The sequence below is a fragment of the Mobula birostris genome, chromosome 12 (genome assembly GCF_030028105.1).
Source record: "Mobula birostris isolate sMobBir1 chromosome 12, sMobBir1.hap1, whole genome shotgun sequence".
NCBI lineage: Eukaryota > Metazoa > Chordata > Chondrichthyes > Myliobatiformes > Myliobatidae > Mobula > Mobula birostris.
The window spans coordinates 67,646,855-67,659,585 of record NC_092381.1 but is presented as its reverse complement, the minus strand read 5'-3'; the positions used below and the strand labels follow the sequence as shown (position 1 = coordinate 67,659,585).

Sequence of the window (12,731 nt, the reverse complement as noted above, 5' to 3'; positions counted from 1 at the left end):
TTTTAAGCAAATCAAGGTTTAGAAGTATATGTATCAGCACATTCTTTGAAGACTAAAATTTCTTACAGGAGGTTAGTTTAAATAATCCCCTATATTTATTTTCAATATTCGTGTCTAATTAGAAGAGACAAGATAGGAAGTTCTGTTTTGCTTTATAAACAAACGGTCTATGGAGGAGCTGATCAAATCCTAATTAACTGGATTTCCCAGTAGAATACTGCATGAGGATGATAATTATTAACATTTCCTTCTTATAGTTTGCCCAATGAAGCTGTCAACCAGAAAGCAATCATACAATCCTTAAGTCACACATGAAATGTTTGTGATTGTGTTGTTTTGAATTATGACTCACTTCAATAGCTTAAACAAGTTTATACACTTGCATGAAAAAATTTTCTGAAATATTGTGACTAAAAGTTATAAAAGGACTGAAAGGATTATTGTTTTCTATATCCAATGTCATTCTCCTTCCAGCTCCCATTAGCTTCTTAAAAAATGTAATTGATAATATGCTAGACAGTTGAGAATGGGAGGACATACTATGCATTTCAAATTTTTTGTCTGCCTTGATATTCAGTGTCTAGGGTTTACTGCATTGTTCTTTTCTAATTCAAATATTTGCTCCAAAATGTAAAACAAAATTCCAGAGAAACTGGTGGTGTTAGGTTGAATACAGGAAGGTTGAATTCATGAGCCAGAGCCCAGTAGCTCAAATTTAAGAATATTTCAGTGAAAACCAAATTAAATCAGGTAAGTGGGTACAGGTTCACACCAGTTCAATATAGATCTAATGGATCTAAAGCTGCTTTTTGGAGTGATTAACCTATGTCACAGACAGGGGCATCAACAGCAAAATGGAATAAATTTGGAAACAGTGCTTCCTTTCATAATAATAATGATAGAGTGAATCAGTCTTTTCTCCTTCTTCGAGCCTGTGAATTGAAATACGTATTTGTTTTGTAGATTTTGCCTGAAAAACTGTCCGCCCAATAATCTGGAGTGTGCTCTCAGTCCGTATGCCTTGGAGTATAAACTTGTTGCCCTTCCATTTGGTATTGCCGCTAACCAGGATCTTATCCGTCTGGTGGCTTATACTCATGATGGAGTGATGCATCCCAGAACTGTCTTCTACGTGGTTGATGAGGACCCACTGCTACCTTTCGCAATTCGAGATGAAAACATGAAAGGAGTTGTATTCACAATTAAACCGCTACAGGAGCCTCAGACGTACAGGATGAAAGTACGAGCTTCATCATACAGTGCAAATGGAAACATTGAATATCAGACTACTTTTATAGTTTATATAGCAGTGTCAGCATACCCATACTAAAATAAACTACGACATATAGTTTTTATTCACCCAAATAAAAAGGAGTCAAATCAACCGGAAGCACAGATTTGAAATCTGCCATTGTCTAATACAGTTGTGAAAATGGTGCTACGTTTTGGCAGTATGCAAGCTGAAAGTTGCAAGCAGCAGGCTACGCTTTACTAAGCTGTTTGAACAAGGGAGACAAATGGTCATTCTCAGCAGTGGAATGATTAACAAAGTTCTGATCAAATGACCACCTGCCATTTAAAGTCATTACACTGTATAAGAAAGCGACAAGTTCTGGGAGTCAAATATCAAGATGTATTCTATTTTTATGAAATGTATATATGAACAATTCTGTGTATTTTATATGCATTTACCTATGGATCATTTATTTTTTACCCACAAAGGCTGAAGTGTAATAAATGATCACACCTTTCTAACTTCTTGTGAGCACTCCATTTATTTACCCTTATTAAATGTTGCAGTCAAAGATCACTAAACTATTGATTGGGTTATTATACTTTAACCATCCAAAACCTGACTGGGGATAAAGACATTATCCACGCATTGTACACAGTGGTGCTAGAAAGTCTGAAAACCCTGCAGAATTTTCTATTTTCTGCACAAATATGACCTAAACTGTGATCAGATCTTCCTGCAAGTGCTAAATAATTTTCGTTGATGTTTGTGAAGAAAAAATTTCCGGATGTATATTGTATACATTTCTCTGAACCTATAGTTATGCCACCACCACCACCACCAAATCAGTGGATGTTGTGTACTTGCATATTCAGAAGGCCTTTAATAAGGTGCCACACATGAGGTTGCTTAACAAGTTAACAGCCCCTGACATTTCAGGAAAGGTACTCACCTGGATTGGCAGGAGGCAAAGATTGGGAAAAAACGGGGAGTCTTTACTGGTTGGCTGCCAGTGACTAGTGGTGTTCCACTAGGGACTGTACTGGGACCACTTGTTATTACTTTATGTGTAAATGAGTTGGATGACAGAACTGATGGCTTTGTGGCCAAGTCTGCGAATGATACGAAGATAGGCGGAGAGGCAGGTAGTGTTGAGGATGCATAGAGGTTACAGAAGGACTTAAACAGATTAGGAGAATGGGCAAAGAAGTGGCAGATGGAATACATTGTCAGGAAGTGTCCTCAGAACTTTCAATCTACCTATCTTTTAAAGAAAAATCTGTCTACTTCCACTTTAAATACTTCTAATGAGTTAGCCTTCATAAATCTCAAGATAATGAATTCCAAAGGTTCACTCTCTGCTAAAAAGAAATTCCTGTATCTCTCATTCTTAAATAATTGGCCACTACCTTAAGACAATCTCACTTGTGAAAACATCTTGCCATCTAATCTGTAATGCCCCTTGGGCTCTTGTTTTGTTTCAAAATGTTCATCTTTCATTCAGAAGAAAACAGACTGAACCTGTTTAGCCACTCTTAATAGGACAACATGCAAGTACGTCACAGCTACTGACAGCTTATTAAAATCCTATTAATAACAAGGGAATTATGCCCAGTGTTGCAAGATTCAAACACACTCACCATTATCTGAGAAGAGGAGAGAGAAAGCAGGGAAATTTCTGGAATATATTATTAAGTCTCTAGAAAGGAAAATGGTAACAGGACTGGAAAGAGTCAATGTGGATATTTGAAAGGCAATCATGTTTGACAAACCTTTTGTTTTTTTTTGCAATTATACTTAATAGAGTATACAAAGGGACACCAATTGATACTGTGTTTGAACATCAGGCCTTTAACAACTTGCTGTAAAAGGAGTTAGTACATTAACTTATAGTGCATAGTATTGGGTTATATGTTGGTATGGATTGAGGATACATTAATTAATAGAAAATAAAAGTAGGAATAAATGGATCATTTTTCCAAAGTAACACACACAAAATGCTGGGTGAACTCAGCAGGGCAAACAACTTCTATGGAAAGGAGTGAGCAGGAAACGTTTCGGGCTGAGAACATTCATCAGAACATGCAGTGTCACTGATGCTGAGCCCCAGCTGTTGACGACCTATATCACTGATGTGAATGAGGGGATTCAGTTAATATAGCAGGTTTGCTGATGACACAAAAGAAGATAACAGTTCAGGCTGTCAGGAGAATGCAGAGATTTGGGGGCATATGGATTGATTTATTGAATGGGCAAAAATATAGAACAAATGATGTTATGTGAAAAATGTAAGGTAACATTTTAACTGCTTTGATGTCTCAGAAACTTCTGTCAATGTATAAATATCATGTCAACAAGACAAAGGAGATGATTGTCAGCGTCAGGAGAACTCACAGCACTCACACCCCGTTTACAATGGCAGCATAGCTCCTGGGAGTGCACATCACACACAATCTCTCCATGGTCCCAGAATACATGGAAAACAGTCAAGAAAGCTCCCCAGCATCTCTACCTTCTGAGGAGGATGAAGAGAGCTGGACTTTGCATATCCATACTTGCATCCTTCTATAGGTGCGCAACAGAGAGCATCCCAACAAGCTGTATCACTGCTTGGTACAAAAACTGCACGGTGGCAGACAGGAAGGCTCTATAGTGGGTAGACAAAACAGCCCAACACTTCATTGGCTCCAGCCTGCCCACTATCAAGGACATGTACACAGAAAGGCACTGGAAAAGGGACAGCATCATCCTGAAAGATCCCATACACACCGTTCATGAACTGTTTGTCCCACTCCCATCAGGGAGGAGGCTACCTAGCATTCACACCAGAACCACCAGACTCAAAAACAGTTACTTTCCCCAATTAGTACGACTTAACAACACCTCCACCACCACTTTATTATTTCCCATCAGTCACCTTACATAGAGCCTAGTGTCACTTTATGGGCGCACAATCAGTGCATATAAGCTACCTTAATCTACTTCCACCGCAAAAGAGTCTGCAGATACTGAAAGTCTTGAGTAGCACAGACAAATGCTGTACAAACGCAGCAAGACAGGCAGCATCAACACAGGAATAAACAGTGGGTGTTTCGGGCCAAGCCCCCTCATCAGACCCGGAAAGAAAAGGGGCAGAAGCCACAATAAACAGGTAGAGAGGGGAAGGGAATACACCTGGCAGGCGATAGGTGAGACCAGGCGCGGGGAAGCTGGGTACAGCCTCATCGTGGCAGTAGAGGTGGTCATGGACTGTTATGTCAGAATGGGAATGGGAAGCTGAATTGAAATGGGACGATACCAGGAGATTGTGTCTTTTGCAGCGGCCGGGGTAATGGTGCTCAATGAAATGGTCCCTCACCTACATCAGGACTCAGCAATGTAGAATGGGAGCACTAGTTACAATAGATGACACTGAGAGACAGGCAGGTAAAGTGTCGCCTATTTGAGGCCCTGAATGTGGTGAGGGAGGAGGTGGAGATGGGATTTGTAAGACACTTTTAGAGCAGCTTGTGGTTGAGCCCACTGGGGGAAAAGCAATTCTGGATTGGGAACTATGTAATGAACCAGATTTGATTAGGGAGCTTAATATTTAGGAGACCTTAGGAAGCAGTGGTCGTAACATGAAGGACTTCTGGTTTAAGAAGATGCTACTGAACTTGGGCACAACTTACTGGTGCTTCTCACAGCAAGAAATTCGACTGAATACTCTGTTAATAACACTTTTATATATAAAATTGTGGTAAATTATCACTGCACACAATGAGGAGGGAAGCGAAGGCAAGGCTGATCCATGGGTCAAGGTGTGTAGGAGCGAGACAGGAGTGAGCTTGATGCACGTTCCAGGGGAAGGTGGAGTTGGAGCAGGAAAAGGGAAAAGCTGAAGCGGAGCTGCTTTGGAGCCTGTTCACCTAAACCAGAAGTGAGGTTTGATCCATCTACGCACCGTGCCAATTTGGAAATTCCAGTATGAGCTGGAAGCAGCCCACAGTGCATCACTGCAGCGGAGTCCGGACCTGAGTTCTGGGGGCAACCCGGTCCTTGGACAATTTAAACACCGGGCCAGATGGACTGAAATAACAAGGTGACGGGAACAGAAGTGAGCATCAAGCCGGTTCTGCTCCACAATGTTTTACTTTGGTGCTGAGGCTGTGTTGTGCCCCGGTTGCTCAGGGCTTAGTGTCTGTAAGGCTTCATGGCAATTTGACTGAGACCAAGACTATGGATCTACTCCAGCTTCGGATTTATGGACTCAATTTCGTTCTGAGTGTTGATGCTTGTTTTATTGTTCGCATGATTTAATTTGTTTTGTTTTTCTTCCTCTCTGCACATTGGGTGTTTGTCTTTTTAAGTTAGGTTCTTTTGGGCTTCTTGTTTTATGGCTGCCTGTAAGCAGATGAATCTCAAGGTTGTATAATTTATACATACTTTGCTATCAAAATGTACTTCGTACTTTGAATTCACCCTGCAGTTTGAGAGGGAGAAGGTAATGTCAGGTGTATCAGAATTGCAGTGGAGTAAAGGGAATTACAGAGGTATGAAAGAGAATCTGATCAAAGTTGATTGAAAGGGGACACTAGCAGGGATGATGGCAAAAACTGCAATGTCTGGAATTTCTGGGGGCAATTTGGAAGGCGTAGGATAGAAACATCCCAAAGAAGAAATGTTGTAAAGAGAGAATGTGGTGACTGTGCCGAAGATAAGTCAAAGGCAACATAAAAGGAAACAAGAGGGTATATAATATAGCAAAAATTAGTGGGAAGGTAGAGTATTGGGAAACATTTAAAAACCAACAGAAGCATCTAAAAAAGCCATAAGGAACAAAAAGATGAAATACAAAGATTAGCTAGCCAATAGTATAAAAGAGGATTCCAAATGTTTTTTTTCAGATATATAAAATGTAAAAGAGAGGCAAAAGTCGGACAACTGGAAAATTATTCTGGAGTATTTTCCATCAGTCTTCTTGTGGAAGACACTAGTGGTATGCCAGAAATTTGAAAGTGTCAGGGGCAAAAGTTGCCATTATTATGGAGAAGGTGTTTGGCAAGCTGAAAAGTCTGAAAGTAGGTAAGTCAGCTGGATCAGATGGTATACACCATAGGGTGCTGAAAGAGGAAGATGAAAACATTGTGGATGCATTAGAAATGATCTTTCAAGAATCACTCGATTCTGGGATGGCTCTGGAGGACTGGAAAATTTTGAATGTCACCCCGCTCTTTACAGAGTGTGTGGGGCAGAAGAATGGAAATTATAGGCTAGTTAGCCTGACTTCAGTGGTTGGAGTCCATTATTAAGGATGAGGTTTCAGAGGACTTGTAGGCACATGATAAAATGTGCCAAAGTCAGCATGGTTTCCCTAAGGAAAAATCTTGCTTGACAAATCTGTTGGAATTTTTTTTCCACCATGCAAGAATGGATAGGTGGGCAGCCCAGTAATATATTTTAACGTTCGGTAGGGCAAAATCACCTGCTTCCTTGGGCTTTGACAAGTGTTTTTTTAGTAATTCTAATGGCTTTATAATTCCAAATGAAGGGTATAACAATTGAATCCAATTGCTTAAAATATGACAGAGGAATAAAACATGGAATTGACTGGAAAAGATGAAGAAATCGTGGCAGTACAATCACCTTGATTGTGTTAACCCTCCCCACCAAAGAACTTGGAAGGGTTTTCCAAAAGTCAATATTGTGTTTAACTTGCTCAGCTTTGTTTCGCCAATTCACTTGCAAAAGGTCATCTGGGTTTTATGTAATAGTCACACCAAGAAAGGAAAAATTATCATAAGTTATTTTAAAGGGAATGGACTGTAAATACGTTGTATTAACCACTGCAGTGACTGGCATTAGTTCACTCTTATCCCAATTAATAGAGAAACCTGAGAAACTACCAAAATTATTAATTAGAGTCAGAAGGGTGGGTATTGATGTTTGTGGTCTGGAGATATATAAAAGGACATCATCAGCATATAATGAAAAAAGGCTCACCCTCTACCTCAGACTCGTGCCCAGCATGGTTACTCATAGAGCGAATGCTTTGTAAGAAGACTTCCTTACCAGTTGTCCTTAATAGCCCCACTGCAGTTAATAAGTCACATTTTAGAAACAGCTTCGTGGTTGGCAGCACTATAAGAATTTGGAAGCAGAATTAACTACACATTAAGGCCCCAAAAACTTATATTGACACTCCGATTTGTGACAATCATTCCTTTTTGCCTGGCCTGAATGATATTGTTTTTTCTATCTGGAAACAGAGAGGCATCTGTAGTGTAGGTGACCTATATATTAATGGAAACTTTGCCTCATTTGCACAGTTACAAGCAGTTTGCAATATCCCCGCATCTAGTTTTTTCAGAAATTCACAAATTCGAGATTATGTTAGGAAATATATACCTAACTTCGAAGTTTTAGACAAACATGAGACCCTGGAGGCAATAAATAAATTTGATCCTGTTACTCGTATTTTTATCAGAGCCTACATAATGGAGCTCGGGTGAATACTGCAGGTTTTAAACAGGCATGGGTGGATGAATTGGGGATAGAACTGCCAGAGGAGGTCTGGGATGAGTGTTTAAAGAGTATACATGATTGTTCGGTCAACATCAGACACAGACTTATACAGTTTAAAACAATACGTAGACTCCATTATTCCAAAGAAAAGTTGCAGAGTTTCTACCCTGATGTTTCACCAGTTTGTCATAGATATAAATCTGTGAACAGTAATTTGTCACATTCATTCTGGTCATGTTGTAAGCTTTATGCATACTGGAGAAGTATTTTTCACTGTTTCTCTGAGGCTTTTGGGAAGCGGTGGGAACCAGACCCGCTCATAGCCATCCTTGGAGCAACAAGCTCCCTATCTTCAGCCAATATGTATGAAAAAATGGCTGCATTGTTTGGAATGGTGATTGCTAAGAAGTTAATCCTGCAAGTGTGGAAAATGGACTCTGTGCCTACGTACGATCTGTGACTGAGAGAACTGGCAAATACTTTACATTTGGAGAGACTGAGACTATGTAATGAGGACGGAGGGGACATCTTTGAAAGGATATGGGGTCCTGTATTAGACTTTCTTACGGGGTGAGGACTGAGGTTTTTTGGTGCAGTGCCCTTCTGCTGTGTATGTTTACTTTTGACTTTATATTTTTCTCCCTTTTGCTGCTCAATATTTAATTTGATCTTGTTAAGGTTATGGTTTTCGTGGATGTGCTGTATTTTTTTTGAGGAATTAATGGGCAGGATAGGCTGAGGAGAAAATGAGAAGCAGGTAATCTGCAGGATTTAGTCAGATTGGGAGAATAGGCAAAGTGGCAGATGGAATATAGAGTAGGGAAGTATATGGTCATGCTTTTTGGTAGACGGAAGAAAGGTGTAGACTTATTTTCTAAACAGTGAAAAAAATCCAAAAATCAGAGGTGCAAAGGAACTTGTGAGTCCTTGTGCAGGATTCCCTAAAGATTAACTTGCAGGTTGAGTCAGTGGTGAGGAAGGCAAATGAAATGCTAGCATTCATGTCAAGAGGACTAGTGTATAAAAGCAAGGATGGAATGTTAAGGCTTTATAAGGCATTGGTCAGACCACACAGAGTATTGTAAGCAGTTTTGTGCCCCTAATCTAAGAAAGAAAATACTGGCCTTGGAGAGGGTGCAAAGGAGTTTCATGAGATTGATTCCAGGAATGAAAGGGTTAACATACAAGGAGCATGTGATTGCTTGGGACTCTACTTGCAGGAGTTTAGAAGAATCAGTGGGGCGGGGGGGATTCTTATTGAACCAATCAAATATTGGAAGGCCTTGTTCCACCTTAATGGCATCTTTTCTATAACAGGGTAACCAAAACTGAGTAGAATATTCCAAATGAAATCTTACCAACACCTTGTACAAATGAAATGTAACATCCCAGCTTCTATACTCATTGCCCTTCCTAATAAAGGCCAGCACGCCAAAGGCCTTCTTTATCACACAGTCTACTTTCAGGGAGCCATATACTGGTACTTCTAGATTCCTCTTCTACAACATTCCCCAGGGCCCTGTCACACTCTGTGAAAGTCCCATCTTCATTTGGCTTCCCAAAATGGAACAACTCACATTTATCCATTTGCCATGCCTTGGCTCACTTATCCAGCAGATCAAGATCCCTCTATAAATTCTGATGACAATCTTCATTCTCAATGACTCACCTATTTTGGTGCCATCTGTAAACTTAGTAGCTGTCCATTCTCAACCAAATTATTCATATTGATAAACAAACAGCACTGACCCCTGAGGAATATTACTAATCACAGGCCTGCTGTCCCAAAGAACAATCTTTCACCATCACCTTCTACTTCATACCATCAGGCCAACTGTATATCGAGTTAGCTAGCTCTCCCTGGATCCAATACGATCTAGCTTTCCATAGCAGCCTACTATGTAGAACCTTAAAGGTCTTACAGAAATCCATATAGGTTTTATCTACCGCTCTACCCTCATCGACTCCTTAGTTACTTCTTTCAAAAACTCAGTCAAATTTATGATATACGTTCTCCCATGCACAAAACCTTGCTGACTTTCCCCAATCAACCCTTATCTTTCCACGTGCTTGTATATCTTATCTCTCAGAATCCCTTCTCAAAGACGATAGGATCATCAGATATTGGAGTAGAATTAGATATTCAGCCCTTCAAGTCTGCTCTGTCATTCACCATGGCTGCTTAATTTTCCCTCACAACCCCATTCTCCTGCCTTCTCCCTGGAGCCTTTAATCAAGAATCTATCTCCCTCTGCTTTAAATATACCCAGTAACTTGGCCTCCACAGCTGTCTGTGGCAATGAATTTCAGAAATTCACGACTCTCTGGCTAAAGACCCTTTTCTATTCTGAGGCTGTGTCCTCTGGTCCTAGACTCTCCCTATCACAGCTGCTGGGTGTACTGGTCTTTCTTTGCAGCCCTTCTTAAAAAAGCGCACAAGCTGATCATCCCATCTTTTTTGTCAGCTCTACCCTTAAAGCCTCAGTAATTACTGAACAATCCCTCAGTCTACTACCTCGATGTACTCCTTAATCAGAAATGCAATGTGTCCTCAAAACATTGATGAAACATGGACTGTTCATTTCCTTCCATAGATGCCACCTGACCTACTGAATTCCTCCAGTGTTTTCTGTGTGTTTCCCTCCTCTTTCCTCACCCCTATCCTCACATCTATCCTTCTCATAGAAACTGTACCCTTAGCCATATTACTGAAATGGCAATAATATTTCAGTCCAATGTAGCTATCCAAACTTTGAGTTTGTGAGCCTTACCTGTCAGACTTCATGTATTGAAATAATAGGCATCCGTTAGTCATATGAGACCATGGATTTGCACCTTGGAAGGTTTCCAGGGCGCAGGCCTGGGCAAAGTTGTATGGAAGACTGGCAGTTGCCCATGCTGCAAGTCTCTCCTCTCCACACCACCAATGTTGTCCAAGGGAAGGGCACTAGGGCCGATACAGCTTGGCACCGGTGTCGTCGCAGAGCAATGTGTGGTGAAGTGCCTTGCTCTAGGACACAACACGTTGCCTCAGCTGAGGCTCAAACTAGCGATCTTCAGATCACTAGACCAATGCCTTAACCACTTGGCCACACGCCAACATTTATTTGAAAATAAATGCAGATTAATCCAACAGTCTTTTATCCTTACACCCAGCTGCCAGTCATGCCTACTATCATTAATCTCAATGAATCCTCTCTCAACTTCCACATCTACCCCACTTCTACTTTGGATTCCACCCCCTTGAAACCTCATTGTATACTATCTAGTCATAATATAATAAATTATACAATTAGCTGACATTATCTTTTAAGTTCAATCTTCTCAACTATCTAACATAACTTACTTAAAATTTCTAACAACCGTCTGACTATATAAAACAAAACAGACTGACAAAATGTTCAAACTTCAAAGTAAATTTATTATCAAAGTACACACACACACACCAGCATATGCAGCCCTCACATTGCAAGAATTCTCAATAAATCCAAAGAATAATAACCATAATAGAATGACTGAAAGACCGCACCAACAGGGCATACAACCGGACAACAAATGTCACAAATACAAAAATAATAATAAATAAACAAATAAACAATAAGTAGTGAAACGTGGGAGGAAGAATCCTTGAAGGTGAGTCCATAGGTCCTGGTAACATTTCCATGATGGGGCAAGTGAAGTTGAGTGAAGTTATCCCCTTTGGTTCGAGAGAGGTTGAGGGTAGTAACTGTTGCTGAATCTGGCAGTATGACTCCTACCACTTTGTATTTCTTCCTCCTCTCCCCCCAGCCCACCTCCATCTTGCTCTGACTTCTCATCTTTTTTACCAGTCCTGATGGTGGGTCTCATCTTTTCCCTGGACGCTGCCTGGCCTGTGGAGTTACTCCTGCATTTTGCACGCGTTGCTTTGGATTTCCAGCATCTGCAGACTTTCTTGTGTTTGTGCTTTGGAACAGAATTCTCAGATTTAACAGACTGAATGGACCCGATTCTGCCCTATGATCATTTTGTGATTCTGACTGTCAAAACCTAAAATCCTGTCAACCAGAACCTTAATTACTTCAGCTTGTTTAAGCAATCCAAGCCTACGGCTGCATAACAATCTTACATCCTGACACCCACTGTAGTCCGAATTCCCAAGTTTAAATGGTCCAGTGTAGCTGCACAAAGCAGAAATCACATCCATAGAACCATAGAAACTACAGCACAGTCCCACTGACCTGCACACGGACCATATCCCTCCATACACCTCCCATCCATGTATCTGTCCAATTTATTCTTAAATGTTAATTACCACCTCGTCTGGCAGCTCATTCCATACTCCCACTACTCTCTGTGTGAAGAAGCCCCCCCTAATGTTCCCTTTAAACTTTTCCCCCCTCACCCTTAACCCATGTCCTCTGGTTTTTTTCTCCCCTTGCCTCAGTGGAAAAAGCCTGCTTGCATTCACTCTATCTATACCCATCATAATTTTATATACCTCTATCAAATCTCCCCTCATTCTTCTACGCTCCAGGGATCCATTGCATTAGTGATGATGAACTGGGGACAGCCAGCACTGGAGAGCAGGAACTGCACCCACTTGAGGGCTACTTTGGGTCAGCCCCACACTGACCACAGATACCATTTGTTAGGGTGACTGCAGTCATTAGCCCATTCTCTTTCAGGCAGAAGGGATCAGGAAGCAATTTAAAGCCTGACTTTCAAGGCTATGAAGGGTTTTGTCATCGAATCAGTAGCCAGATGTGTTGATCACAGCCTGGATGTCTGTCTGATTCAAAGGGGTGTCTGTCTATTTCCAGTGGCGAAGTGCATGCACTAGAGTGGTCAGCTAAGGACCAGAGGCAGTTATCAGTTAATGTTGTTTTAAATTAAACACCGCCTCCTTGTTTGAAAAGAAGGGTAGGAACAGAGTCTACAATAATTTCCAGAAGTGCGATGTACGGAAGGGAGTCGGAATCCAGGATGTGGGAAAAGAATTGGTGGATGTACA

General features: G+C 40.9%; 1 protein-coding gene across 2 annotated transcripts in view; it reads left to right on the top strand.

Annotated features, from left to right (window-relative positions):
* The window catches only part of hmcn1 (hemicentin 1), a 514,861-nt gene extending 513,106 nt beyond the window's left edge, over positions 1-1,755 (top strand). For both annotated transcript variants that reach the window (XM_072273998.1, XM_072273996.1), the window contains exon 107: positions 964-1,755. In XM_072273998.1, the coding sequence (XP_072130099.1) occupies positions 964-1,330 (367 nt within the window). In that variant the 3' untranslated portion in view covers positions 1,331-1,755. The remainder of the gene's footprint in view (positions 1-963) is intronic.
* Positions 1,756-12,731: the final 10,976 nt, after the last annotated feature.